This window comes from Arachis hypogaea, chromosome 17, assembly GCF_003086295.3.
Source record: "Arachis hypogaea cultivar Tifrunner chromosome 17, arahy.Tifrunner.gnm2.J5K5, whole genome shotgun sequence".
NCBI lineage: Eukaryota > Viridiplantae > Streptophyta > Magnoliopsida > Fabales > Fabaceae > Arachis > Arachis hypogaea.
In genome coordinates, this window is record NC_092052.1 from 18,210,668 (window position 1) to 18,237,164 (window position 26,497).

The following is a 26,497-nucleotide window of genomic DNA, read 5'->3' on the forward strand; positions in this document are numbered from 1 at the left end:
CTTGTCTGATCTGTTTCAATTCCTTTGATTATACTCCTTGAAAATATGTTTGTCCTCAAGGAAGAGATTGTTGAGTTAGAAAAATAACTAATACTTTGATGATGACAAACGTGATTAAGCTGGGTTAAAAACCCAAATGGTTTTTGATAAATTAATTCAAGTGTGCAGGCCCAAAGTTATTTTTGTTGCAGCCCAAACCAATGAAGCAAAATGCACTCAAGTGTGCTGAATGGAACATGACCCATGGACCAAGTCCAATACCAACCAAGCTTCAGTGAATTAAACCTAAACTAGGTTTCTCATATGCACTTTGGGTAAACACAAGAGAGAGAGAATTTCATTTTCGAACTCACATACCAGAGAAGAAAGAAAGAGAAAGCTAGTCAAGAAAGCAATATCCAATCAAACTAATCAAGAGAATGTTAAGCTAAGTCAGAGGTTAAAAGTAATTAGTTTTCATTTGCATGTAAGTTGATTTCTTCACTTCTTTTCTAATTTTCTGCACCACTATTTTGGGTAACAAGAGAAAAGAGGTGGCTGAACTTTATCTGCTGTAAATTAATAGCCTACAAATATTACTTGAGGCCAAAGTACTATTTCAAGGGTTTGGATTTGGGATTATCACTGAACAAATCAATTTCTATTGTTCTATCCTCCTCGGTCAAGCAAATGATCAGATTTGAAATCCCTAATTTAAGGGTTGATTGAAGAAAGAGAATGAAGGATCTCTGCTAGACCAAGGTCCAAGAATTTGACTTTGAGAAAACCCTAACTGTGGCTCTGATGAAGATGCAAAAAGGAAAATGAATCATATTAGAGTTGAAGGATAGAGAACCCGAATTAGAGAGAAGAGAAAAACCTCACAAATAGAGTTTAAAGTCTTGGAAGCATTACACCTCCACTAAAGGGAGCACTCCGCCAAGATGAAGAATAACGATTTGAGTTCAGAAGTTGGGTTTAGCATAAAGAGTCAAGGCTGTGAATCATCATCTCCTTCATGTTTTTACTAAAAGGCAAGAAAGAGAGGCATTGAGAAAAAACCATTGAGAGAAAAAGGTTGAGAAAAACACTTGAAAAAAAAGTCAAGAGTAATTTCATATTTCTTTTAGTTGTATTTTTATTTTGTATAAAGTACCTGAGAGGTATCCCTTACTAAGTTGGGTAAGCACTTAGTGTGTCTGGTTTAGGTAGTTACGTTACCAAATCAAGTTTATGTTAAAGCTTGATGTGTCTCAGATAGGATTACGTTGAGTCTTAAAAAATTAGTGTATATAATACTTAAAAGATAGTAAAAATTACATACCCAATTACCCAAATGTATTAAGTATCCAAAGGAAGACATACATGAAACATATTACAAATAAATACTAAAAGTTAAAATTAAGTTTCTTATAATCAGTTATCACACAACACGGTTTTCTACTTTCTTGGCACCAAAGAACAACAGGTTTATAGTTTATATGTAAACCACACTATCCGTCTGAACATTAATTGAAGAAAACACCAATTGATACGATTAATAAGTTCAAAAGAATTAAATATACAAGTTGAAAAGAAGCTAAGCTCCTTGACGATGTTGCATCCACCAGGTCCATCATAAACCGAATTAACACTTCCTTGGCCTGTTCCGTGAAGATTTTCTGAAAATTTATACAAGAATATTAGATCCTCAAAAGTCAAAAGTGAAAAATCATACAAAACTGTACACAAATTAAGCTAGGCAACAAACATTTTACCTTGAATATGAACCACCAAATTCTGACTTACTCCCTAGGCTTAGTTTCTTAAATGTTGATGCAGATTCTTCAAGAAGTTCAATCTCAAACAATGCATCATCAATTACTTGACCCAATTTCTTGTCTTTACTAGCATTGTGAAAACAATTTCTTTTCTTAGCATCAAGAACCAGTTTACTCCATATAGACTCACTATTAAACAATGTTGAACCATTGCCAACAATCCAAAGGCAATATCTACAAAAATCAAACAATAAATTTTAATCACCTTATGCATATTCTCATTTATAAATTAAGGTGGTAGTTTAGTTTAACATACCTAGCTCTTGTCAATGCCACATTTGTTCTTTGTCTGTTGGAAAGAAAACCGACTTTTCCAGCACCATTTGCTCTAACTGTTGATATTATGATAATGTCTTCTTCGCCGCCTTGAAAGCCATCGACGGAACGAACACTTAAACTGAAATCAGGATCAGAAACTGAAGTGTAATTCTTAACTTTCTCTTGAATTTCATAAACTTGAGCATTGTAAGGAGATATGATTCCTATGCTAGTTTTCTTCTTTGTCCTCACAAACTCTGCCAAAAAAAAAATTTTTGTTACACTACTAAGAACACACATAAAAATTAGGTGACATAGTTAATTATACAAGAAAAGGTGAGAAAACATAGCAACCTTTATAGAGGTTTCCAACAATCTCAGAAATAACTGCAGCTTCAACAGTGTTTTTTGTACTATGTCCCAGACCAATTTGTTCTCTGCCTTTAGCTACATTTATGAATGAATAAGAGCCATAGATTTCTCCTTCAAGGAATTTTTTGTTATAGCTTAAATTACTCAAAATTGGAGCATCAGAAAGCTTTCCTTCATAGAACTCTTCACTTGGAAATAAGCTAATTGAAGGACTCATCCTATACTGAATATTCAGCATATGCTTCTCATTTCCTAAAATCACCAACCTTTCAAACAAGCTTCTTCCGAATTCTGTCTTCTCAGCAATCTATAAGATTTTATTCAATTTAAAAAACATTAGACACATAAAAAATTATCAAGATTCAGTAAACAACAATTAAGATCACAAAAGTACTAACTATTTAGAAACAATGCTCAGTACCTTGCTTTTAACCAAGGCCGGAAGTTGTTTCTCGTCGCCGATTAAGACACAATGCCTAAGGCCTGGGAGCTGTAATGGTACGGTTGACTCGCATTCTTTAAGCTGGGCTGCTTCATCAACTACCAGAAATTTCAGTTGTGTCATTCCTTTTGTGAACAACTTTACAGAACTTGATGCTGTACAGAAAATCAGACAAGCATTCGACAAGCAAAATTTCTCAATTCCATGCTTGTCATTAGTCCTTGGAATGAAAACTGATTGAGAAAGTGAAGTTAGTATTCCAACACATAATTCTCTTTCCAGGCTTGGCCACCCCAAGTAGTCAAGAATTTCTTTTTCTTCATTTGCTTCTTCATCATCATCATCACTATAATTCAGAGTTTTCCTGTACGGAACATGATTCAAGGAACTTTCAAGGGATCTAAGAAAACCAAAAGCTCTAGTCATTCTCCTCACATCACTGATCTGAATAAAAGATGTTGGCATGTGTGTGTACAAAGTCTGCATACAGAACTCGAGTTTTCCTTTCAATTCCCTGTATTTCTTCTTCACAAATTGATTAAATGTCATTAAGCTTTCAATGAGAGAATGATACTTTTCTGCAATGTCACTGTATTTCATGTTCACAAATTCCTTCAATGTTTTAGAATCACCAAAGAGCCAGTTCCTTATTTTGTATAGGCTATACTGGAATTCAACAGTGCTGTTTTCTTGCTTCACAAAATCTTTGAATGGCATTAGGCCCTCCTCTTTCTGATACAATTTATAGAGCTTCTTAGGTTCCTTAATCAGTTGAATCATTGATTCGATGCTATGTTTCCAACCACTTAGTGGAGCAAAACACTTAACAAGATTATTCACACGATTTTCGAGAAAGATATCTTTAAGGCCAAGATAACTATCAACCTTCATTCTAGAACTATTGCCAAATAGCACTATGTCGCCAAAACCATATGATTCATGCTCAAGTGAATCCTTAACAAGGCTATGCAGCCTCGACGCAACCGCCATCACTGCCGTGTTAGTTGGAGCACATGTTAATGTCCTGACTCTAAGCTTCAAAAGGGAAAACAAGATACAAGCCACAGTCTTGGTTTTCCCAGTCCCAGGAGGTCCCCATACAAGGTTAATGGTGCTGTTATGGTGACATTTTGTCATGCTCACACAGCTTGAAACTGCATCTTCTTGTGATTCATTGAGATTCTGAGACTGAATCATATTTCTTATGCTTGAAGTGCCAATAACGTTTAGTTCTGAGGGGCATATTTGACATTTTCTTCCAATCTAGGAACAATAAAGAAAACATGTAACATGTTATTACCTCAGTGTTTTGAGCAATTAAGGGAATGACAGCCTTAGAAGCATTCAGATTATGATAAATTTAAAACAGTCCATATCATGCACTAGATTTATGTAATGTATTTACACCTAGTGAATCATAGAATCTCTAGATACATCAAATACTCATTTGCATAAATCTGTATTTACAAAGTAATTCACCATCAAACCAAAGTTAAAAAATGATATACAATAAACTATAAACATAACCTAAATACACAACCTCAATATACAGAATATATATATATATATTTTTTTCCCTTACCTTCGTGTCAGGTCTTAGCACCTTTTCAATAATGCTCATGTCTGCATCCTCTAGCTGTGAATTCAATGCCTTCCATATCCTAACATTTGTTAGAATGTTCATAAGATGCACAGCATAAAGCTTCTTAACACCACCACTTCTGTCATATTCATTCTTAGTCTCCATGAGCTTGGAGGACAAAATTGGAATTACATTGTCATATGCACGTTTTGGCCTAACAACATAACCAATATGGTAGAAGTTTTTGGGGCTGTTTAAATCATCTATGCATTTTGGTCTAACAGGAGTAAATGCAATAACATCTCCTAACATAAGCTCATATGATTTTCCAATTTCACCACCTTCTTCCACATCATCTTTATCTACATCATCATTATCACTAGTGTTCACCAATGTTAAGAGATAGAACAAATTCTTAGGAGGTTCGAAGAACTCTTTGTCCATTTTGACAGTCTTGATTTCGCAGAATCGAGCTCTAGACACTCCTTTCAAGCCTGAACATATGTCACTGCGTGTCTCTTCAATCAATGAAGGAACGAATGAGGTCATGTATTCTTTCACAGAATTGAATGTCTCTGGAATCTTAACAACCTGTTAAAAACACTGTTTCTTAAATTCATTTCTTAGCTTCACCAATATGAAAACAAAAGAGAAAAGACTAAAATAACCTTGTGCTTGTAAAGATTATCATTCAGAACATCTTTGAGAGTCCAAGAAAAGACAATATCCAACAAACTGGATTCATCATCATGATCCTCCCTAGTTGTCTTTGACATCCTTTGCTAATTGATGAAGAACAAATCTGAATCAATTTCAAATAATAGCAAGAAAGCAAAACCATTAATCTTCTCTGATAGATATAGTGAAACTATTCATCACTTGTATATGTTAATGTTAATGAAGAATACTTACTAAAATGAATCTGGTTGTTGTAGACTTGTAGCGGTTGATGAATGAAAAAGACCCGGGTAGAGAAATTAAAGGAGCAACTTAAAGGTTAAGATGCAATTAGTAGTAATTATTGGACTATTTTTTTGGAAAATGTTAATTGCTTAATACTACAACACTAAAATCAACTACATTATGTATTTAGTAGTTTTTTACTAAAAAAAAATATTAGAAAATTAATAGCATTTATTATTTTTTACTGTAGTTAGTCAATAATATTTAAAAATATAAATTAAAAATATATTGTTGAATTGTTAGTAGTAATTAAAACATTACTTGGCAAATTAAACGGGGGAATGCTTTATTTATTTACGAGGCCTACTTAATTATTGGACTATTTTCTTGAAAAATATTAATTACTTAATACTACAAATATTAAAAATAATATTAAAATCAGCTACAAATATTAAAAATAATATTTGTATGCTAAAATTAGCTACAAATTCAATCCTTGTGTATTGATATATATTTTGTATTTTAATCTGAATTTTATACTAAGAGAAATAGTACAGAGTCAATAAAATTTATTGTTTTTGACAATAGCCAACTAATAATATTTAAAAATATAAACTAAAAATATGTTGTTAAATTACTAAATTAAAAGAATTGAACTAATGACTAAAAATATTAACCAAAAATAATAAATTTGACTAATATTTGAACTTTTTTTCTTAAACTAGTAGTTATTTTAGTGTATTGTGTATACCTAAAACCTAATATGGTTTATTATTACAATTGCTTTTATTTATAATTTATAATTTATAATAATAGTTTAATTTATAACTTGTATTTTATGCTATTATTAATTTATTATTATTGTTGCTGCTGCATAATATAATCTTGAACAATATTTTTCTCTCCGTGTTTATTTTTATTTTTATAATATATATTTCTCAAGACAAAATAAAAAAATATGAAACTAAAAAATCTAATACAAAATCGTCAGTTTATATATATATATATATATATATATATATATATATATATATATATATTAAATAATTAATTAAAAAAATAAATAAACCTACAATAGACAAATAATTCAACTTGTATTAGTAATATAATAAAATTTTGGATTTAACTAATATATTGCCTAAATGTATATGTTAAACATGCCAATTAAAAAATATTATATAAAAATTAATTTTCAATAAATTTATTACAATAAAAGTTTTAAAATTTTTATTAATAATAGTATTAATATTAACATATGCACTAAGACATAATTCGTAATTGAATTTTAGTGTATATATTATATTATTATTGATAATTATTCATATTGCAAAAGCTCACAACCTAGTAGAACCTTCTTTCCTAAGGCATCTCTTCTCCTTATATGAGTATCTATTTAGAAAATAAATTAAAACTAATATTTTTCAATCAATATTTAGTCAACTTTATTAGTTTTTTTAGATTCTATTTTCAAGGTTATTAAAATAAAAAGTAATGCTAGTTAACTACTTTTTTCGATGAAAATCAACAAATTTTTTAGAATTATTTCGCTCATCTTAAATTTTATATTTTAAATTATAAACATATAATTCTAAATTTTACATTACAAACATAAATTCTAATATTAATTAATATTTTTAAAAGTTAATTTTTTTTATATTTTTTAAAATTATAGAGGTGAATTGTTGTTTTTATCCCATATTTTACTTTTGAATTTAAAGTTTAAAAGTGTCCTATGTTGCAGAAAGAGAAAAAGAAAAAAAAAATCCCTTTCACTATTTTTATTTTTTAGTCATCTGCTTAGCCTCTAAGTTTCTTTGCTTTCTCTCTCTTTTTGATACACATTCATATTCCCACCAATGAAAGAAACTAAACAACAGTGCATGAGAAAGCGACCAACTTAAATAACTTGCAATTGACTTGGCGTCAACCTTTGCTACTTTTTCATCTTTGTGTTAGGAGTGACCAACGCATTTCACTACATGTAATAACGAATACTTTTAAATTGAGGTAACGAGAGAAAACCAAATTTATGAGTTAACCTAACACCTCACCACTCAAATTTTGAAGTTTTGGAAGGAATGTATCTACACTAAAAAAAAGCATTTTGCTAAGATAAAGACAACAATTGAGAATTCTAAAATCTGGTTATTTTTATAGTTTTCAACTTGTTTTATTTCTTCTCTTTCATATTTTTTTTTATTGAATATTCTGATTTTTTTAGTTTTATCTTTTTTTGTTTCAATTAATGAAAAAAATGCATAAATGTAAGAATTTAGAGAAAAAACCATTAAAAAAAAGGCAAACAAATTTAATTTGGAGAAAAGCCAAAGATTATTTCAATATCTTTTGTAATTATTTTGAGAGATTTTTTTTGTTAAATTAGGTGAGTAGTATTGAGAGTCTAAGGAGTGAATATAACTAAATTAAGTTTGGTTAAAAGTAAGGGTGGCAATGGGTAGGATAGGGTAGGGTTTGGATCCAACCCTAATCCTACCTGCGGGTTGAAATTTTTATATAAATTCAACCATACTCTACCCGCGGGTTGAGAATATCCCAACCCTAACCCTACCCGCTCTTAATCCGCGGGTACCCGACCCTATCCGCGGGTTACAAAAAAGATACAACATTATTATATAACTTGATGATAATTTAAAATAAAACTGATTTTTATGTAAAAAAAATATATATTAAATTATCAATTAATGATTTTCTTTTAGTGACTAAGGATCTTTTGCATTTAGTGAGAGGTCTTTGATTCAACATCCACTTAAAACATATTTTTATATAAATATATAATATAAACATATATAGAGTGCGGGTTGGTCGGGTAGGGTTGAAGCTCAACCCGCACCCTACCCGACCCGCACGAGAACCCTACCCGCTACGGATCGGGTTGGATACCCACGGGTAGGGTACATATTGCCACCCCTAGTTAAAAGTTTAGTTTGTCTCGGATAGGATTAGGAAGAGAGGGATGCTCTCATAAAGACGCATAAAACGTCTTTTTTTTAAAGATCTTTTAATAATTAAAATTTAACACATATAATCACTTAAATTATGTTATTTTTGTCAAAATTAGGTCAGATAAATTAATTTGACCGAAAAATAGTGAATCAAATTTTGAATCCGTTTAAATTAATATTATTTTTTATAAAAAATGACTACAATACCCCTATTATATAAAATGACTAAAATGCTCTTATTATATATATTAATTTTGAGAATTCTAAATTCTAACCATTTTCTTCTCTATCGTTATAGGGTTAGAATTTAAAGTTTTCAATATATATATAGGGATATTTTAGTTGTGTTTTATAATAGGGATATTGTAGTAATTTTTTATAAAAAATATTAATTTATACCGATTTAAAAATTTAATTTATTAATTTTTTTGTTAAATTGATCCAGTCTAATTTTAATAAAAATAATACAATTAAATTAATTATATGTGTTAAATTTCAATTTTTAAAAAATATCTTTAAAAAAAGACATTTTTGACATCTTTATCTAAGTGACTCTCTTAGAAAGAATCCTAAAAAATTGGTAATTGTAATTATTGAAAAGATAGTAAAAATTTTATTATTGTTGTAGTGAAGACTGGATATACTACATTGTATAAGATGATTGAACCAAGATATATAGCTGTGTTTTTTTCTCTACTATACTCTATTTTCTATTAATTCATTATGAGACAAAAATAAATTGTTTCATGCATAATCAACTTCGCAGACACAGTAGATTCAAAGTTGTAGAAATTGTTTTATTGCTTAAATTTTAAAGCATAAAAAAGGTCATAGATTTAAATTCCCTTTTTTTGAGCCATTGAAAATCTTTAAATTTATATGTATATACTATAGTAAATATAAATATAAATAATGTACTTTATGTATGCGAATCTTTGTAAATGTGTTGTAAACTATTATTGTTTAAATATTGACTCAAAATAATAATATTTATCATTTAATATTATTTTTTTTATTTGGCTTTTTTCAGTATCCAGTCAAACAGAAAAAAGACTAATCAGTTTCGTTTAATGTTACCTTTTTGTTCCTATTTACTACAGCTAATTATTCTTCACTAGAGGTAATGACAATTTCAATACCCGAAAGATTCAAACGCTGACATTTTGGTACCTAACTATTGTTATTGACAAAAAGGTACCTGAATGATTAAAATTTTTGCCAAGCGTGTTCACGTGCTTGCCGGACCATAGCTCCGGTGAGTACGATGCTTATGTGGACACCGATTTTTGCTGACAAGATCAGTTTTATATTAGATGAAATTTGTAATTAAAATTATGCTTAGCCTACCTGAAAATTAAGTTAACCTAATTGAATATTGGTTTTGCCCCAATTTAATTTTGCCCTAAAACCCAATTTTGCTCTCTTCGTTCACTCGTAGAACACGATCCCAATCTGAAAGATGCAAGCAACTAGGGCTCGTGGAAAAGGTGGAACCGTGAGAAAGCACTCATTCATTCAAGCCTTCGACGTTGATAGTGGTTCAGGAGTTGTGAGTAAAATCTACGAAGGGTGTTACTTTTGTCCCCTTCCAGTGGTTCCGTTGAAGTCGAAGACAAGTAGCAACCCTGATAGATGGTTTCTACGTTGCCCTATGTGAAAGGTAAGCTTAGAATGTTGATGTATACGTGACGAAATGATGCAATCTTCTTGGGTTTATTTTCTCCATTTTTTCAGATTTAGTTTTTGATCGCACTCTGATTCATGAAATTTTTGTGCCATGCTAGAACACACAAAGACGTTGTGGATATTTTCAATGGTTGGATGAAATAGAAGAGCAATGTGTGAAAGGAGAAGTTTCTTCGGAGAATAGCAACATGGTGGGCATAGCAGACCCAAAGAAGAAAAGCAGAATCAATCTGGAACGTAGTGATGGCCGGGAAAGGGATAAGATGATGATGGTGCTTTCTATGGTGAATGACATGAAGGAGCAGCTGAAGAGGGTTGAGTTATTGTTGATTGTTATCTGTATATTGTTTGGGTTAAATCTGGTTTTGAGTCTGCTTTTGTTTCTGCTTTTGCACATTGCCAGAATGCTCCCTTAAGTTCCTTATCCTTCCATCGTTTGTTCAAGTTTCTCCACATATGCATACAACAAAATCTGTGTTTCACACCTGGCATCACATCCTGTAATGCTGGTATCAATCTCTGCATTCATAGGTAAACTCAGCAGTTAGCATTAATACATTTAAGTTACTCAAGTAAGAATATAAGAGCACCAATGATTGGATACAGTGCATATTACCTTCTGCTGGTCGGACATAAAAACCCAAGCATTCTCATTATAGTCCCCTATGTCAATATGTAAGTCCTCAAGAAAGAATCTCCAATTTTCCCGAGTTTCTGTATCCACAATACCGTATGCAATTGGGAAAAACTGGTTGTTCGCGTCTTGACCTACTGCTGTTAGTAATTTCCCTCCAAAGTAACCTTTCAGAAACGTCCCATCCAACACTATGAAGGGTCTGCACCCTGCTTTAAATCTCTGCTTGCAAGCAGCCAAACAAACATACAAGTTCCTAAACCTAGGCAACCCTTCCTGCTGTGGAGTAGTCCCCATGTTGGCTCTTGACCCAGGATTATCCTTGATGATTTCATTCAGATAGTCTCTAAGTCTCAGGTATTGATCCTTTTCCGTTCCTTCAATAACATTTTTGGCTTTATCCATAGCCCTGTACATCATCCTCTCATTAACTGAGATGTCATACTCCACCTTAAACCACTCCTGTGCCTCCCTTTGTAACATATTGGGATGTATTCTGAGTTTCGGTACCAGCTCCTCAGCAACCCAGGCACAACTCACTGACTTACTCTTGTTGCTTCTCGGACACGTATGCTCATCCACAAATGTCTTAATCTGAAACGAGGCTGGATAGTTGGTCCTCGAACAGTAACACAACCAAGGGCAGTCGGGGTCGTAGCAAATCACCATGTACCTCTTCTTCTCATTCCTAAGATAGAATACCTGTCTCCCAATTTGTATGTTGTACTTTTGCACTGCTACTTTAAAGTGTTCCATGGTCTCAAACTCCATGTTCAACTCCAGAGTAATTTTTCCAAATGGTGTATTCGGGTTATGTTGCAGAAAAACAGGTTCATCTTCATCATCAGATCCAGGAGGGCTATACAGTTCATCAGATTCGTATTGGTACATCTCAGGTCCCATGTCTCCATCTGCTCTGTTCGGATTAGGCACCTCTACCCTTGGTGTTTCATCATCCTTTCCAGGTACAGTCCTTTGCCTAGATGGTTGAGGCCGTGGATGATTTCTCCTTGTATTTGTCCTCTCATTTCTTTGTGTTTCTGTATCTATTAATACATCAGTTGATATATGTCAGCCATGATGCAATACTTATCCAAAAATGCTGTAACAAAATAGAAACAATAATTTTACCTGCTGCATTTTCTGTAGCTGGTTCCTCTGCCATCAACTCATCCACCACTGGTTCTTCAATGTTAGCACCTTCATTGGCAACATGTGCATCATAATCATTGGATTTATAAACCCAATACTTCTCCAAAAATGCTGTAACAAAACAGAAATAATAAATTTACCTGTTGCATTTTGAGTAGCTGGTTCCTCTACCCTCAACTCATCCACCACTGGTTCTTCAATGTTAGCACCTTCGTTGGCAACATGTGCATCATCATCATTGGTCTTGTGTGTTTGTTCATTTACTGTTTTAGCTTCTCGAGGATCACTCTCAGGCTGTTCAGATTCAGCAGCTCTTCTTTCTTGTGATAAACCACTGGGTGGTGGTCTTAGATGCCTCTTTTTCACCCTCTTAACAACTTTCTCTGGAGCTGCAGGTTGTTTAGTCTCTTTATCCCCATTCCCGTGATTCACATCATCATTCATAACACCACCCTCACATTTATCCGACTCGTTAACATCAACAGCCTCCTCAATCACAACTTCGTTCAAAAACTCCTTCACAACAACTGTCAAAGCCTTATTCAACTGATTAACCTCACCAGTGGCCTCATTCACAACTTCAGTTCCCTCTCATCACCAGGTGGATTGACCTCAGCCACACTCTCACTGCTACCATCAGACACCACATTGTCATCAATGATTTCAGGGTTGGCATCAATGGGGTGATCAAAATAGAGATGGACAGTGTTGTCATTTTTAATTGCACTCTCACACATCCTCATCACTTCAGCATCTATCCTAAGCACTCTAAGACCCTTACCTAATTCGAAACCAGGTTCTAGCCAATACGCCTCATTATATCCAGGGTAACCCAGGTCTAAAAATAACCCCTCAACAAAAAATAAATTACATGTCTCCACATTCACCCTGTGTATCTCAGTTACTAAACCCCCTTCGTATATCACATTCCCATCTCTAACCCTTTCAAGCAACCCATGTGATGATATACAAACGTAACTACACAATCCATCTAAGAAATAGTAGAGAAAAGATACAATGAATAAACAGGATGTCACCAGCAAACAAAATAAACCAGAACTTAAACAAAGATCATGAAGCAGAACGTACCTCTTCGTAGGGTTGCTCCTTGCGAAGAATGGTGATCCAACGATGTCACTTGAAAACCGTTACCCTTGATTCGACAATGTCTCTCGCCTAGTATCGTTCTTCTTCGCGCCAAGCTTCCAGAGCAACGTCTCTCCCTCTCTACGTGACATTTGAATTTCACTAGTAGTGACACACTAACCACAGTAACTCAGTAACTAGTAACAACATTTGCTAATTGGGTTTTAGGGCAAAATTAAATTGGGAAAAAACCAATATTCAATTAGGTTAACTTAATTTTCAGGTAGACTAAGCATAATTTTAATTACAAATTCCATCTAATATAAAACTGATCTTGTCAACAAAAATCGGCGTCCACGTAAGCATCGTACTCACCGAAGCTATGGTCCGGCAAGCACGTAGACACGTTTGGCAAAAATTTTAATCATTCAGGTACCTTTTTGTCAATAACAATAGTTAAGTACCAAAATGTCAGCGTTTGAATCTTTCGGGTACCAAATTGGACATTACCTCTTCTTCACTACTATTTACTAATGTGGTTCGAAGTTTTGTATTGTGGACGGTTCTGTTTCCTTCATTAATAGTGACTGGCTGACTGCTATATACGTCAACAAAATAAAGAAAAAAAATTGTGACTCGTATTCTTTATTTGTGTCATTTAGAATTCAGAGAGAAAAAAAAAGGATCAAGGATGTTGGATATTATGTTCTCATGGACTCTCCATGATGTTCTGAACCACAAGCTCTACAAAGACAAGGTCTTTTTTATTATTATTGTTTTATGTTCAATATTCTTTAGCCTTTGATATTCTTACATTATTCTATTTATTTATTTAGTAAGTTTTCTGTTTTTGTTCTGTTTTTAAATTTTTAACATAGTGAGGAAACAAAATGTAGAATTGAAAGAGTGCTGTTCTTCATAAGTACAAAGTTGCTCCTGTATTTTTAATCACAAATTCGCAAACTAATTGTATTCTTAATTTCAACTTCTCTTCAAAAAGATTAATACAAGCATTGCTTTTCTGCTGTAAGTAGATAATGAAATTTCTTAGCAAGAAAGGAAGCACTACAACTTTGTAATATAATAGTTATAGTTATATATTATGCCTCAAATGATGTTAATCTTATTATCTATTTTGGTTGCACTTTCTATTCCATTTTGATCTTCTAGGAGATAAAATGTTTTTCTTCACAGGTTCAGAAGATTCCACTCTCACTCTCCTCAACAAAAGAGTACTTGAACTCATTTATTTTCCCACTGATTGAGGAAACTCACAGTGATCTGTGCTCAGGAATAGAAGGTGTTTCTCAAGCTCCATTTTGTGAGGTCATGACGATTCAAAGGTCCAGGGACTTCAAACCTCCCAAGGCCTTGTTCTATAAAATGAGAGTAAAGAAGGTCACTGAAGAAGTTCAAAATGTTGAGAAATATGAACCTGAATTTGGAGACATTGTTGCTTTCACAGATGTTAGACCAAAAGGGATATATGACTTGAACAGGCCTAAAATGCAATACCATATTGCTTATATTTGTGGATCAGAAGATGAATTTACTGATGAGATTGATGTACTTTCATCTAAATGCTTGGATATGGATTCTGAATTTTCCGGGAATATTAACGAAACACAAAAGCTCTGTGTTGTATATTTGTTGAACATGACCACAAATATTCGCATTTGGCGAGCACTGAATGTTGATGAAAAGATAAACATTATTGAAAAAGTTCTGCAGCATGAGCCTAATTCAAATGTAAGTTAAGTGTTATTTAAAAAGCATATTGATGCTAGCTGCAAATGGAAACATTTTCTACATGAGACTCATTTTATAAATGTTCATGCATTGATCTCTGATTTCGATATGCTGCTAATTTTGTTGAATCTATTTGATTTCTTATTTTTATTTCCAATGGTTATACCATATTTTACAGATTGAAGAAGTCTGTCAGATTTTTTGCTGTTCTGGAGAAAACATGACTCAGTCTCCAGCTCAATCTTCAGCACAAAGCATAATCCGTGCTCAGAATCTGAATGAATCTCAAAGAGATTCTGTTCTAAGCTGTGTTGCTATGAGCAAATGCCATTACAGTCATAATGTTAAACTTATATGGGGGCCCCCGGGAACCGGCAAAACAAAGACTGTTGCTTGCTTGTTATATTCATTGCTCCGGTCGAAGATCAGAACATTGACATGTGCTCCAACTAATAATGCAGTGTTGACCGTGGCGTCTCGCCTGCATAGTTTGTTTAAGCAGTCACAGAAGTTTGATACTTATGGCCTTGGTAACATTTTGCTATTTGGCAACAAAAACAGAATGAAAGTGGACAATTTTCCCGGTCTTGAAGATGTGTTTCTTGATTATAGAGTGGAAGAGCTTTTAAAGTGTTTTATGCCATTAACCGGGTGGAAGCATCACTTGGAACTTATGATCAAGTTACTGAAGAACCCCAATCAACAATATAGGTGTGAACTGAATGATAAGGAGGATCTAATGTCATTGGAAGAATTTGCTAAGAAAAGTGACAGCAATGTAAAACGTGCATATTCTTCATACAAGAGAAAAGTGAAGAGTTCTAACCTTTTGACATTTGAGCAATTTGTTGAGAAGAAATTCGATGGCATTGTAGAGTCTTACAATTTGTATGTTGAAGATAAAAAGATGAGTACCTCTGGTATGACGATGGAGCAATTTGTGAAGCAATGGTTCAGTTACATTGGAGGTAGGCTCAAGTTGTTCATGAAAGCCTTGTATACTCACCTACCAACAGCTATGATTTCATTCAAAGTGGTAAAGAAAATGTTCATTGCTCTGGATTTGTTGAAATCTTTGGAAACTTCGCTGCGCAATACCAAGTTCAAACGAGACTTTCATCAATGTAAAGATGGAAAAAGCCTACAAAGCATACTAAGTTCACTATCACTTTCAATTTCGCTTCCTTGGTTCACAAGCAAAGATGGCATGTCAATGTTTTGCATTTAGAAAGCATGCTTAGTATTTCGTACTGCATCAAGTTCTTCTAAACTGCATACTCAAGAAGGGGAAAAGTTCCGGTTTGTAGTTATTGATGAAGCAGCACAGCTGAGAGAATGTGAGTCAGCAATTCCATTGCAACTTCCTGGTCTTCAACATGCTGTTCTCATAGGTGATGAAAGACAGCTTCCTGCATTGGTTAAAAGCAAGGTACTTTGGATGCTCAAGCACTAAAATATAGGGAAAAAGAGTTGTTTACTTGATTATCATATATGAAATTAGGTCACAAAAATGTGAGTTTGGTTTAGATTCTGAAATCTTTTAAAGGAAACTTTCTGGTGCACAAGCATCCCGTGTTAACGCAAGATCCGGGAAAGGGCCACACCTAAAGGGTATAATGTACACAGCTTAACCTAATAATTATATCGGTGGTTGTTTCCATGGTTTGAACCCGTGTTTAAAACACCCTAACCAAGTAGTTTTGCTTGTTTAATCTTTTTAAATATTCTAGTAGATACTCCTTTGGTTTAGTAACTTAGTTGTTTTGAATTTGTTTATTATTGAAGATCATTATCTAATATGATAATTGATCAAATTTTAGATAGCTAATGCGTGAGCATCTTCTCTATCTTTTTCTAATGAATTTGTATTTTATTTGTTGAGTTTAATCAAGAATTAATTATCTTTTAGCCACTATGGATGTTACTTTGAGTCATGTGCAATTCTGTTTATTTTAGGTAGCATTTGGCTGAATTTGATGGAGTTTCCGCAGAAAAAGAGAAGGCGAATAATGCTATCAACCCTGACTTCTCTGCATTCAAACCTGAATAACTCGAGCTACAGAGGTTCAATGAACGTGATTTTAGTGGCGTTGAAAAGCTAACTTTTAGAATTTTCCAACGATATATAATAGTTTATACTTCTTCTCCAATCACACTGCCAAGGCTGCGCCTAACTTGAGATTTCTCAAGTTCTCAAGTTAGGCGCAAAACATTAATAAGCATGCATAAGGATTAGGCCTCCATCAAGTTAGATGCAGCCCATGGCCAAGTTAGGCGCAGCCATCAAGCCCAACACGCCCTTCCTCATTTCATTCACACCAAGTAAGGCGCAGCCCATCACCAAGTTAGGTGTGGATCCTGCGAAGCAAGTGGTCCCCACCCATTAATTGAAGACGTGCTGATTGCTATAATTAATTATGATTTAAACTTTAATTTTTATTTTAAAAAATAGGAAAAGATATTATTTAGTTTTAAAAATTATAATTTAAATTAATTAGGATTAGATATAAAAGAGGATTGGAATTAGTTAACTTTTCATTCCACCTGAGCAAAACATTATTCCATTCCAATTTACAATCCTAGTTTTCTACTCTGAACCATGAGCAACTAAACCTCTATTGTTAAGGTCTATTTGTATGGATTGATTTTATTGCTTTTTCTATTTTAATTCATGTATGGATTTATAATTTAAGAATTGTTTTCGCTCTTTATTTTATGAATTTGGGTGGAACGGAAGTATGACCCTCCTTCTATTTGAGTTCTTGTATAACTTGGAAAAGCTTTTCACTTGAACTGCTTGAAAATATATTCTCCTAAATTTTAATTATCTGAATTTAACAGGATACGTAACATATAATCCTTTTATTTTTTGGTAATTAGAGTTTTTGTGCCATATAAACTGGAAATTGATCATCACCCTCTAATTGAAATTAATTGACCAAGGAATTGGTTGTTGATGAATTTTAGAGGAGACTAGAAAGGTCTAAGGAATTAGGGTCTAGTCACATATAGTTTGCCATAAATTAAATCCTACATGATTAAAATAGTTAGTAAGAAAAGTAAATCCGGAAAAAATAGATAACTTTTGTTGAGTTAAGAAATTAACTAAATTAATTAGTGATGACAAACATTATTTTTGGCAAAATAAATAATTAGAGTTGTTTAAATTAATAAGTATATGTTGCTGATTATTTATTATATGTTGCAGGCCAAAATCTGATTTACAGCCCAACTTGAATGGAAAATAAAACAAGGCAAATGGGTTGAATGGTAAGTGTGAATAAAGACAAGCCCAAGTCATTTATTTCAAACAAAATTCATCAAAGAAGCATAGCAAAGCACCAACGGGTTGAAGTAGAGAAGAACCCGATCCAAGCCTGAAATTGTTTTTCAATTTCCCACCATCTTGCTCCAACCAAAGCAACGTTCCTCTCCTCTCTAATCAAGTCACATCAAGACTTCAGAAAAGTAAGAAAGAGAAAGAGAAGAAAAGTTTCCTCCATAAGCCAGTAACCAAAGAAGCAAGAAAGAGAAAATCTAAGCTTGAAGCACAGAAGCTAAAGCAGAAAATCTAATCCAAATCAAGCTTAGGTTAAAGGTAATCCATCTCATCTTGCATGCATCAGATCTTCATCCCTTCTTCCCAACTCTCTGCACTATCCGAAAATGGCATTCAAGGTAAAGTTGATCTCTGTTCTTTACTGCTACAAATCCACGGTCACAAGAGATTCTTGGGGACCAAGTTGCATCTCTATGGTTCAGATTTGGTTGACCATTGGAAGACAATCTCGGTTACTCCTACATGGCTTTCGGTCAAGTTGGAGAAGTCAGAAGCAAAGATCCTACTTTGATGTTTGAGAAGAAAAAGTGAGCTTGTGGGTTGGTAAAGCTCAAGGCTCAAGGTGTTGACCTTGGAAGAAGAACCAAGGAACATGCAAGGAGATAAAAAGAAGCTTGCTGTTCATTCAGAAGCAAGGAGAGAAAACCAGTGAATAGAGGTTTTGTTCTGAGAAAGCTCTTTGAAGAAGTTCAACTAACTGGACAGTGTAACCTAATCAAAGGTGCATTTCGCCAGTATGACGAACTGAATCAGAGGCTTGCTAATCTGGTTTTTCGCATAGCATAGAGGATGTAGATGAAGTCAATCTCCTTCATGTTTTACAGATTGTAATGTACTTTTCTATGTTTATCTTTCTGTAATTTCTTGTGAGAAAAGGCATATTGAGAGAGCTCAAGTAAAAGCCATGAGTGGAAAAAGGCTGAGGAAAACACTTGAGAGAAAAGCCTAGAGTTATTTTCAGATTTCTTTAGGTGTGTTTATGTCTTGTATCTTGTACCTGTGAGGTATCCCTTTCTTAGTTGGGTTAGCACTAAGAGGTATAGTTAGGTATTAGCATAGCCAATGTCAAGTTAGGTCAGAACTTGAGTGTGAAAGGATTGGGTCAATCCTGTGTTATTGGTGTATGTAATACTGTTAACTATAGTGAAATTCTTCCATAGTTGTGGAGGATACTGGATGTAGGTTGCATAGCACAAGGCAACCGAACCAGGATACATGCTGGTGTTAGCTTTTCTCTTCTCTGCTGTGTTCTGTTTTCTGATATTCATGAGACAAAACTAAATTGTCTCATAAATTTTCGCTGCTGAGTTCAAACAGAATCAGAATTACAAATTTGTTTCTAAGGGTAAAAACAGCAACTGAAAAGGAAGGCATAGATTCAACCCCCCTTCTCTAAGCCTACCACAACCTTCAACTTTAAAACCTTAACTGTCTTCTCTATATTTTATTCCCAACTTATTTACTTACCTTTCTTCAATATTCTTTACATTGTTTAATGTCTTTTGAACTCCTAATATTACTTTCTGTTTGTCTGACTAAGCCTATCACTCAATTATTGTTGCTTGATCCATCAATTCTCGTGGGATCGACCTTCACTCACCTGAAGTATTACTTGGTACGACCCAGTGCACTTGCTGGTTAGTTTGTGGGTTATAAATTTCGCACCAATAGCTGAGAAGGCTGAATTTGGAAGAAGTTTGTTTGAGAGATTGGTATTGTTGGGAAAAGAGAGGCACATGCTTAATATTCAGTATAGGATGCATCCGTCAATTAGCAAATTCCCAAGTGAAGAGTTCTATGATAAGCAACTTGCTGATGCATCCATTGTCAAATTAACAAGCTACAATAAACAATTCCTTAAAGGGAAAATGTATGGCTCCTACTCTTTCATCAACATATCAAGGGATAAAGAGCAGTCTAATCATGATCATAGTTTGAAGAACATTGCTGAGGCTGCTGCTGTCTCACAGATTATTCAAAGCCTTAGAAAAGGTTAGCTTATCTTTCTCATCATTTGTAATTAAGCTTGAATATCCTTTAGTCCCTATAAATATAGGTCATTTTAATTTTAGTCTCTATAAAACTTTTGCCATGATCTTGGTACCTCTTTTTTCTTAAACTGTGTTTAGTCTTACCATGTCATTAGAAATTATAGATATTTTAAAGAAAAATAATTAGAGTTCTAACCAATCCTTTTAATTTTCTTCCTAATTTCTAAATAAAAAAGTTTTGATGTTTTCGGAAAATAAGATATATATTTGAATTTTTATTCATTTAAGTATTAGGAGGATAATTAAGAGGTTGGATTAAGACTCCTAGTTATTACTCTATTTTAAAATATTTATTTAGTTTATTCAAATAACAAGAACATTATTTTTTATCTATACCAATATTTCCTAAATTTTCTTGATTATTTATAATATCTTAATTTAATATGAAGTTTAGATGATAGGAATCAAGGAACTTACCTATAGAAAAATGAGAAACCAACACCAAGCAAAACCTTTAATGGGACCAAAATAATTTTGAAACATTTAAACACACAATTATAGGGAATAAAAACATTGTTAAACCTAATATGATATATATATGATATTATTTCTTTTCCCTCTCTTGCCAGAATGTTTTCATGAAATCCAGAAGACCATAAAGCAATACATTTCAGACAGTGATCCTAACTTCTCTGTGAGTGTTCGTTCTGTTGATGGTTTTCAAGGTGGTGAAGAAGACATAATTATAATATCAAGTGTGAGATCCAATGGTGTTGGAAATATTGGTTTTCTTTCAAATAGACAAAGAACAAATGTGGCATTCACAAGGGCTAGGTATGCCACTATTAAAAGATAGTTGTTTTTGCTGATATGATATTACATGATTAGATCTACGTGCAAAAGTTAAATTAAATTCTATTATATAACTGAAAATAACCAACTTTATTAATTATGTGCATTTTTGTAATTTAAGATTTCATACACTAAGAAAAATGTACCTACATGAATCCATTATATACTGTAGATATATGTTATGATCATGCTCTAAATGGTGAGATTTAGTTCTTTTTTATTGAAAAACTTTTGGTTTGGTTTTATGCACAGATATTGCCTTTGGATATTAGGAAATGCATCAACATTGATAAACCGTAACAGTGTATGGAGGGAACTGGTTCTTGATGCTAAGGAAAGAAAATGCTTTCACAATGCTTATGAGGATGAGAAACTGGCTCGGGCCATTGAGAATTCCTTGTGGGACCTTGAACTTGATTCACTGGAGGCACCATTCAAGAAACTAAGTCTATGGAACAATTCAAATACAGCTTCTACTTCTTTTAGGTATGTGGAATCTTATAACTTGCAAACTTTATAATTTATATGTATGTTCATTTGAATATAAATTAATGTGTATATCATTATAGGTTAGTTTTCAACATGGGCTCATATGAAATTGAATTATTACTACTTATGCCTGGACAAAAATAATTAGAAACATATTTTGGTTAGTATTTTGTATTGCATTGAATTAACATATTTTTGTAAATCTTATATTGTTGAAAAAAAATGTAACAAATTAATATAAAAAACAGATTTTAGAGAACACATTGTATATTTCTGGTGTTTATTTTATAACGGTGGATTGTAATTTTTGTGATGTTCTCTTTGGGCACTTTGGGCAGAGCACATACAAAAACGTGAACGGCAGGATTCGAACCTGCGCGGGCAGAGCCCACATGATTTCTAGTCATGCCCGATAACCACTCCGGCACGTCCACTTTTTTGTTATATTTTCGTGTAATATCATATTTAATAGACTATTTTATTTTCACCATCTTTTCATATATTAAAATAATGTAATGGAAAACATGGATTAATAATGGTGATCGAAACGTGAAACAAAATGAAAACATGGATTAGTGCTTGTTTTTTATATGAAAAATGGAAAACATGGATTAAGTCCTGAAAACTTTAAATATTACGTGTACACCAAAATTTAATCATCATGTATATGTATTTATATATATATATTTATTGTGTAACTCATTTTTAATATATATCTTATATTACAATATATATTCTATACAAATGATTGATTTTATAATTAATTTTGTGTATGTTTATATGTGTTTAATATAATATTTTAATAAATTAATCAACTACTAAAATAATCAGAATTTTTTGCAACAAAATAATTAAATTTTTTTTATGAACACAAAAATGAACCACTAAATTCTTAGCCACCACTGTACATTTTTTTACTTTTTTAGTTTTATTCATATTTTGATTATATTATTTTAAAAAAAAAAGGTTTTTACCATTCCTAAAATTACCAATGTCACTCCCATTTAACTATATTTTCATTAAATTTACTAAAATACATTCTATTATCCCTTAATTTCTCTAATTCTCTTTGCACCCACTAATGCAACCCGGGGTTTTCAAGAAGCTTATTTAGATTAGTAATTTTGGAGTGACATACATTATCATTCTCTTATTTTTGAAAGTTGATTATAAAAGTGAAAATGAGTCATTCCATATTCTTAGATAAGCTAATAATTTTTTTACTGATTTTAACTAATTAAATATTGGATTATTCAAAGAATATTAAGTATATTAAATTAGTGATTTAATTATTTTTAGTAAACAACATTTTTTACTTGAGAAATGTTAACTATATATTATATGGGCTCTGATCATAGTCTCCGAACACAAAAGCACAAAAGCAAAGATAATAAAAGAACAGAGGACCATAAAAGCACCATTCTTTGTATTAATTCTTATCCGTTGTACTAATTCTTTTTGCTTTACGTGATTGTGTTTGTTACGGACAACCTTGGATCAACAAAAGCACCATTCTCTGATTCTGATTCCCTGCAACTTCAATGGCACCCAAAAGGGTTCTTCTAATTGCTGGTAACTTTGTTGAGGACTATGAGGTACACCTTCATCTCCTTTCTCTCTTCAATTCCTTATATATAGTAGTAGTAAATTAGAAATATCTTTTTAAACTCAGAAATTGAGTCTTAAAGTCTTAACTACTTATTCATAATTATAAGTATATACTATGATTTAAGAGTTATGATTTTGTAACATAGTATTTGTTGGAATAAATTAATTTCAATATCCCAAATCATCTATATTAAATCATCAAAAATATATATCATACTCGAATGCGGAAGCGTACCTAAATTCATAAATATAAATCATACGACCGGAAGAGTTTGGATCTTGTGGTTCTTTCGATCTTCCTCAACCAAAGCCTTCTGTATTTCTAGGAGGCTGAATCGCAACTCTTTTGATAGAAAAGAGCAACAAAGGCAACTTTGGTATCTTGGGGACCGAAACCCTGAAGGTCTATTTATATTTTAGCATGGCACCCATTAAACCCTTAAACCCAAATAAAATAGTATATAAAGCCCAAAAGATAATATATCTAAAATCCAAAAAGATAATTATATAAAGAACAAAAGATAATATCTGGTTTTATTCTCATTTAATTCCAAATTAAAAGTAATAATGACTTATTCAATTAGCATTTAAAACAATAAATGAAATCATCATTATATAAGTCATTTAATTTAAAATAACATAATTTGTGATTATAATTAATATATGTATTGTCCACAAATAAATTAGGAAATTAAATAATTTCCTAACACATCAATGTGAAGTTGTGAACTTAAGTGTTTCTCTTAGTGTAACAAAATTTTGATGTTGAAAATGATGGTACTACTTGAAACTTTTACTATTGTAGGCCATGGTTCCATTTCAAGCACTGCAAGGCTATGGTGTCGCCGTCGACGCCGTTTGTCCTGGACGGAAGGCCGGTGATTTCTGTGTAACCGCCACTCAACAGATGGCTGGTCATCAGGTCTCTCAGCCATGCTAAAATTCATTTCAATTCTTGATACTTGAATTTTCTAATGGGTTTGGTTTTTGTTATTGAGCATACCATGCTATACTTTTCATCTTGATGCTTGATTTGTTTTCCCTTTGTACTAGATTATTATTTTCTTGACTTTGCCATTGAGTTTTACAAGCTAGGGGTATGTATGGTTTGTATCTTCATTTTTTTTTCCATTTTCGGTATTTTCTAATTTTAGAATATTTTGGAGAAAAAAGGTGAAATGTTGAAAGAGAAAATTTTTTAGGATCAGCAATTTTTAGTATTTTTTGTATAAATACTAATTTGTCTTTAATAAATAAATTTTACTAATTCATGTTGCAAATTCTCAAAAATATGAATACAAACTGTGTTGATTCATGTATGCAAATTCTGAAAAATATAGATACAAATTATATTCTTCTTATATACAAAATTCATGTGAATATAAATATAAGTACAAATTATTACTAACAAAAAATAATGTAGCATTGTTTATATTAAAAGCCATAAAATTTCGTTTCCCTTTCAATTTTTTTTTTCACGAAATAAAAACGCAAACCAAATGCCTGAAGTTTTGATCTTTGATGTTGATATTGATGTCCTTGGCACTCAGACTTACTCAGAAACACGCGGTCACAATTTCACTCTGAATGCAACATTTGATGAGGTTGAAGGCTCAAACTATGATGCATTGGTGTTACCTGGTGGCAGAGCACCAGAGTATCTTACTCAGAATGTGCGCGTGGTGGAGTTGGTGAGGGAGTTCAGCACTTCAGGGAAGCCTATTGCTACCTATTGTCACAGCCAGGTGCTTCTTGCAGCCGCCGACGCGCTCAAGAACCGGAAGATCACTGCATATGCTCCTGTTGGACCTACATTGATAGCTGCTGGTGCTAATTGGGTTGAACCTCAAAGCTTGGAATCATTTGTGGTGGATGCTAATATCATTTCTTCTGTTTGTTATCTTGCACATGCACAAAGCATTCATCATTTGGTTAAGGCTATGGGAGGGACTATAACTGCTACCAGCAAGAGAATCCTCCTTCTTTGTGGGGTATGTTTTCACTTGATTTTTTTTTATTTATTTATGTTGCTAAAGGTAGAAAATCAATGTGTAAAAAGTGTTTTCGGTTCTTAACCATTTATTCGAAAGACAAAGTAGCCGTCTACAGTTTAAAAATTCTTAACCGGCCTGTAACCATTCAAGTAACTGGTTTAGGCAGCCCTTGACACATCAGTAAGTCACCGTTTACAAGATCGCTTAGACCAATTACTTGAACGATTGAAAATCAATTAAGGTTTTCAAATGATGAAGAACTGCTTTTTTTTCATCGTGCAAATGATTAGGGATCGAAAAAGACATTTATTCAAAATTAATTCATGTTTTGAGGGTACACGTTTGAGTAGCAAGTGTGAGGGATTAGTCACATAAGAAAAAACAAGAGTACATAGAATGAGAGACCTATAAATTTATGCTGCTTAGAGTGGAAGATTATTAGTACACAATGACATGCATGCCGTTAAACTAAAATTCAGGATTACATGGAAGATTATGAAGTGATGGTTCCCTTTGAAGCCCTTAGAGCTTTAGGATGCCATGTTGATGCTGTTTGTCCCAAGAAGAAATCTGGTGACACCTGCCCAACTGCTATTCATGATTTTGAAGGTTATCAACATTTCACTGAGAAGCCAGGGCATGACTTTGTTCTGAATGCTACCTTCGGCGACGTGGATGCTTCCGGCTACGACGCGCTTGTCATTCCCGGAGGTAGAGCCGCCGAGTATTTGGCCTTGAACGAGACTATCATCTCTTGGGTGAAGCATTTTGTTGAAAGCAATAAGCCAATTGCTGCAATCAGCTATGGACAACAGATTTTGGTTGCTGCTGATGTCCTCAAGGTATTATTCATGTATTTATACACAAATACATTATAGCTAATTTAGTGACTGATTTTTTGTGTGCAGAGTATTTTTGTACAACTTTTAATATATTGCATATATGCCTAGCAAAAAGCACTTGACACATTATTCACTTTCTTACGGATATTGTATATTTTGTTGAAAGTATCCCAAACAATTTAAACCAAGTATTTATTCTCTAAATTCATTAATCCAAATCAGTATCACATTAATTAGTGTTTAATTTCTCTGAACTCTTGTTTTATCTGCAAGTATCAAGTGACATAACTGACATGCATTAAAATATGATGAGTATATAATATTTTATTTATTATATGGTGACATTATTTCACTTCTTGTTGTAATAATAGGGAAGGAAAGTAACTGCATACCCTGCAATGAAGCTTAATATGGTATTAGCAGGAGCAACATGGATTGAACCAAATCCCATTACACTTTGCATCACTGATGGAAACTTAATTACTGGTGCTTCATGGCTAAGTCACCCTCACTTCATTTCTCACCTCATGGCATTACTTGGTATTAGTGTTTCTTTCTAGTTTAGTAGTTTGCAACGGAATCTATAATAATAAAGTATGCTTGCATGTTAGCCAAATGAGCCTTAGCTCAAGTGCCATTTAGGTCCTCCACTATATGTAACCAAATAAAAAGAGAAAATAGAAAAGCTTTGTATCCATTTCTGTGTGCAATTTCTTTTTCCCACTAATGGAATATGAGAAATGATTTTTCGTTCA

At 32.9% G+C, this 26,497-nt stretch overlaps 2 protein-coding genes, 1 non-coding gene and 1 pseudogene across 4 annotated transcripts; 2 read left to right on the forward strand and 2 right to left on the reverse strand.

The window, feature by feature from the left end:
• Positions 1–1,295: 1,295 nt before the first annotated feature.
• Positions 1,296–5,675, reverse strand: LOC112765355 (helicase SEN1). Of its 2 annotated transcripts, XM_025811259.3 has the most exons (8): positions 5,366–5,675; positions 5,122–5,255; positions 4,454–5,044; positions 2,851–4,134; positions 2,412–2,736; positions 2,056–2,314; positions 1,737–1,973; positions 1,296–1,640 (listed from the first exon to the last, which is right to left on the reverse strand). In XM_025811259.3, exons 2-8 carry the CDS (start codon positions 5,227–5,229, stop codon positions 1,607–1,609), a joined length of 2,838 nt encoding a protein of 945 aa, XP_025667044.1. In that variant the 5' UTR covers positions 5,230–5,255; positions 5,366–5,675; the 3' UTR covers positions 1,296–1,606. The 2 variants fall into 2 exon arrangements, with proteins under 2 accessions (XP_025667044.1, XP_072078628.1); XM_072222527.1 differs by lacking the exon at positions 5,366–5,675 and having other exon boundaries at positions 5,122–5,354.
• A 7,893-nt stretch (positions 5,676–13,568) lies between these two features.
• LOC112762933 (uncharacterized) lies at positions 13,569–21,442 on the forward strand (annotated as a pseudogene).
• A 208-nt stretch (positions 21,443–21,650) lies between these two features.
• TRNAS-AGA (transfer RNA serine (anticodon AGA)) lies at positions 21,651–21,732 on the reverse strand. The gene has a single exon. It is a non-coding gene; the product is annotated as a tRNA-Ser (tRNA).
• Positions 21,733–22,661: 929 nt separating this feature from the next.
• On the forward strand, positions 22,662–26,497 carry LOC112767026 (protein DJ-1 homolog D). Its single transcript, XM_025812909.2, has 5 exons — positions 22,662–22,893; positions 23,712–23,828; positions 24,457–24,897; positions 25,380–25,742; positions 26,114–26,497. The coding sequence occupies exons 1-5, from the start codon at positions 22,840–22,842 to the stop codon at positions 26,300–26,302; spliced, it is 1,164 nt and encodes a 387-aa protein (XP_025668694.1). The 5' UTR covers positions 22,662–22,839; the 3' UTR covers positions 26,303–26,497.

Bases quoted from the DNA above. Each gene is read 5' to 3' on its own strand.
- LOC112765355 (XM_025811259.3), bottom strand. From the start codon at position 5,229: ATGTCAAAGACAACTAGGGAGGATCATGATGATGAATCCAGTTTGTTG. The intron at 5,045-5,121 runs GTTATTTTAGTC...TGTTTTTAACAG, and splicing joins ATAATCTTTACAAGCACAAG to GTTGTTAAGATTCCAGAGAC. The intron at 2,315-2,411 runs GTTGCTATGTTT...TTTTTTTGGCAG, and splicing joins TGTTGGAAACCTCTATAAAG to AGTTTGTGAGGACAAAGAAG.
- LOC112767026 (XM_025812909.2), top strand. From the start codon at position 22,840: ATGGCACCCAAAAGGGTTCTTCTAATTGCTGGTAACTTTGTTGAGGAC. The intron at 22,894-23,711 runs GTACACCTTCAT...TTACTATTGTAG, and splicing joins ACTTTGTTGAGGACTATGAG to GCCATGGTTCCATTTCAAGC. The intron at 25,743-26,113 runs GTATTATTCATG...TTGTAATAATAG, and splicing joins TTGCTGCTGATGTCCTCAAG to GGAAGGAAAGTAACTGCATA.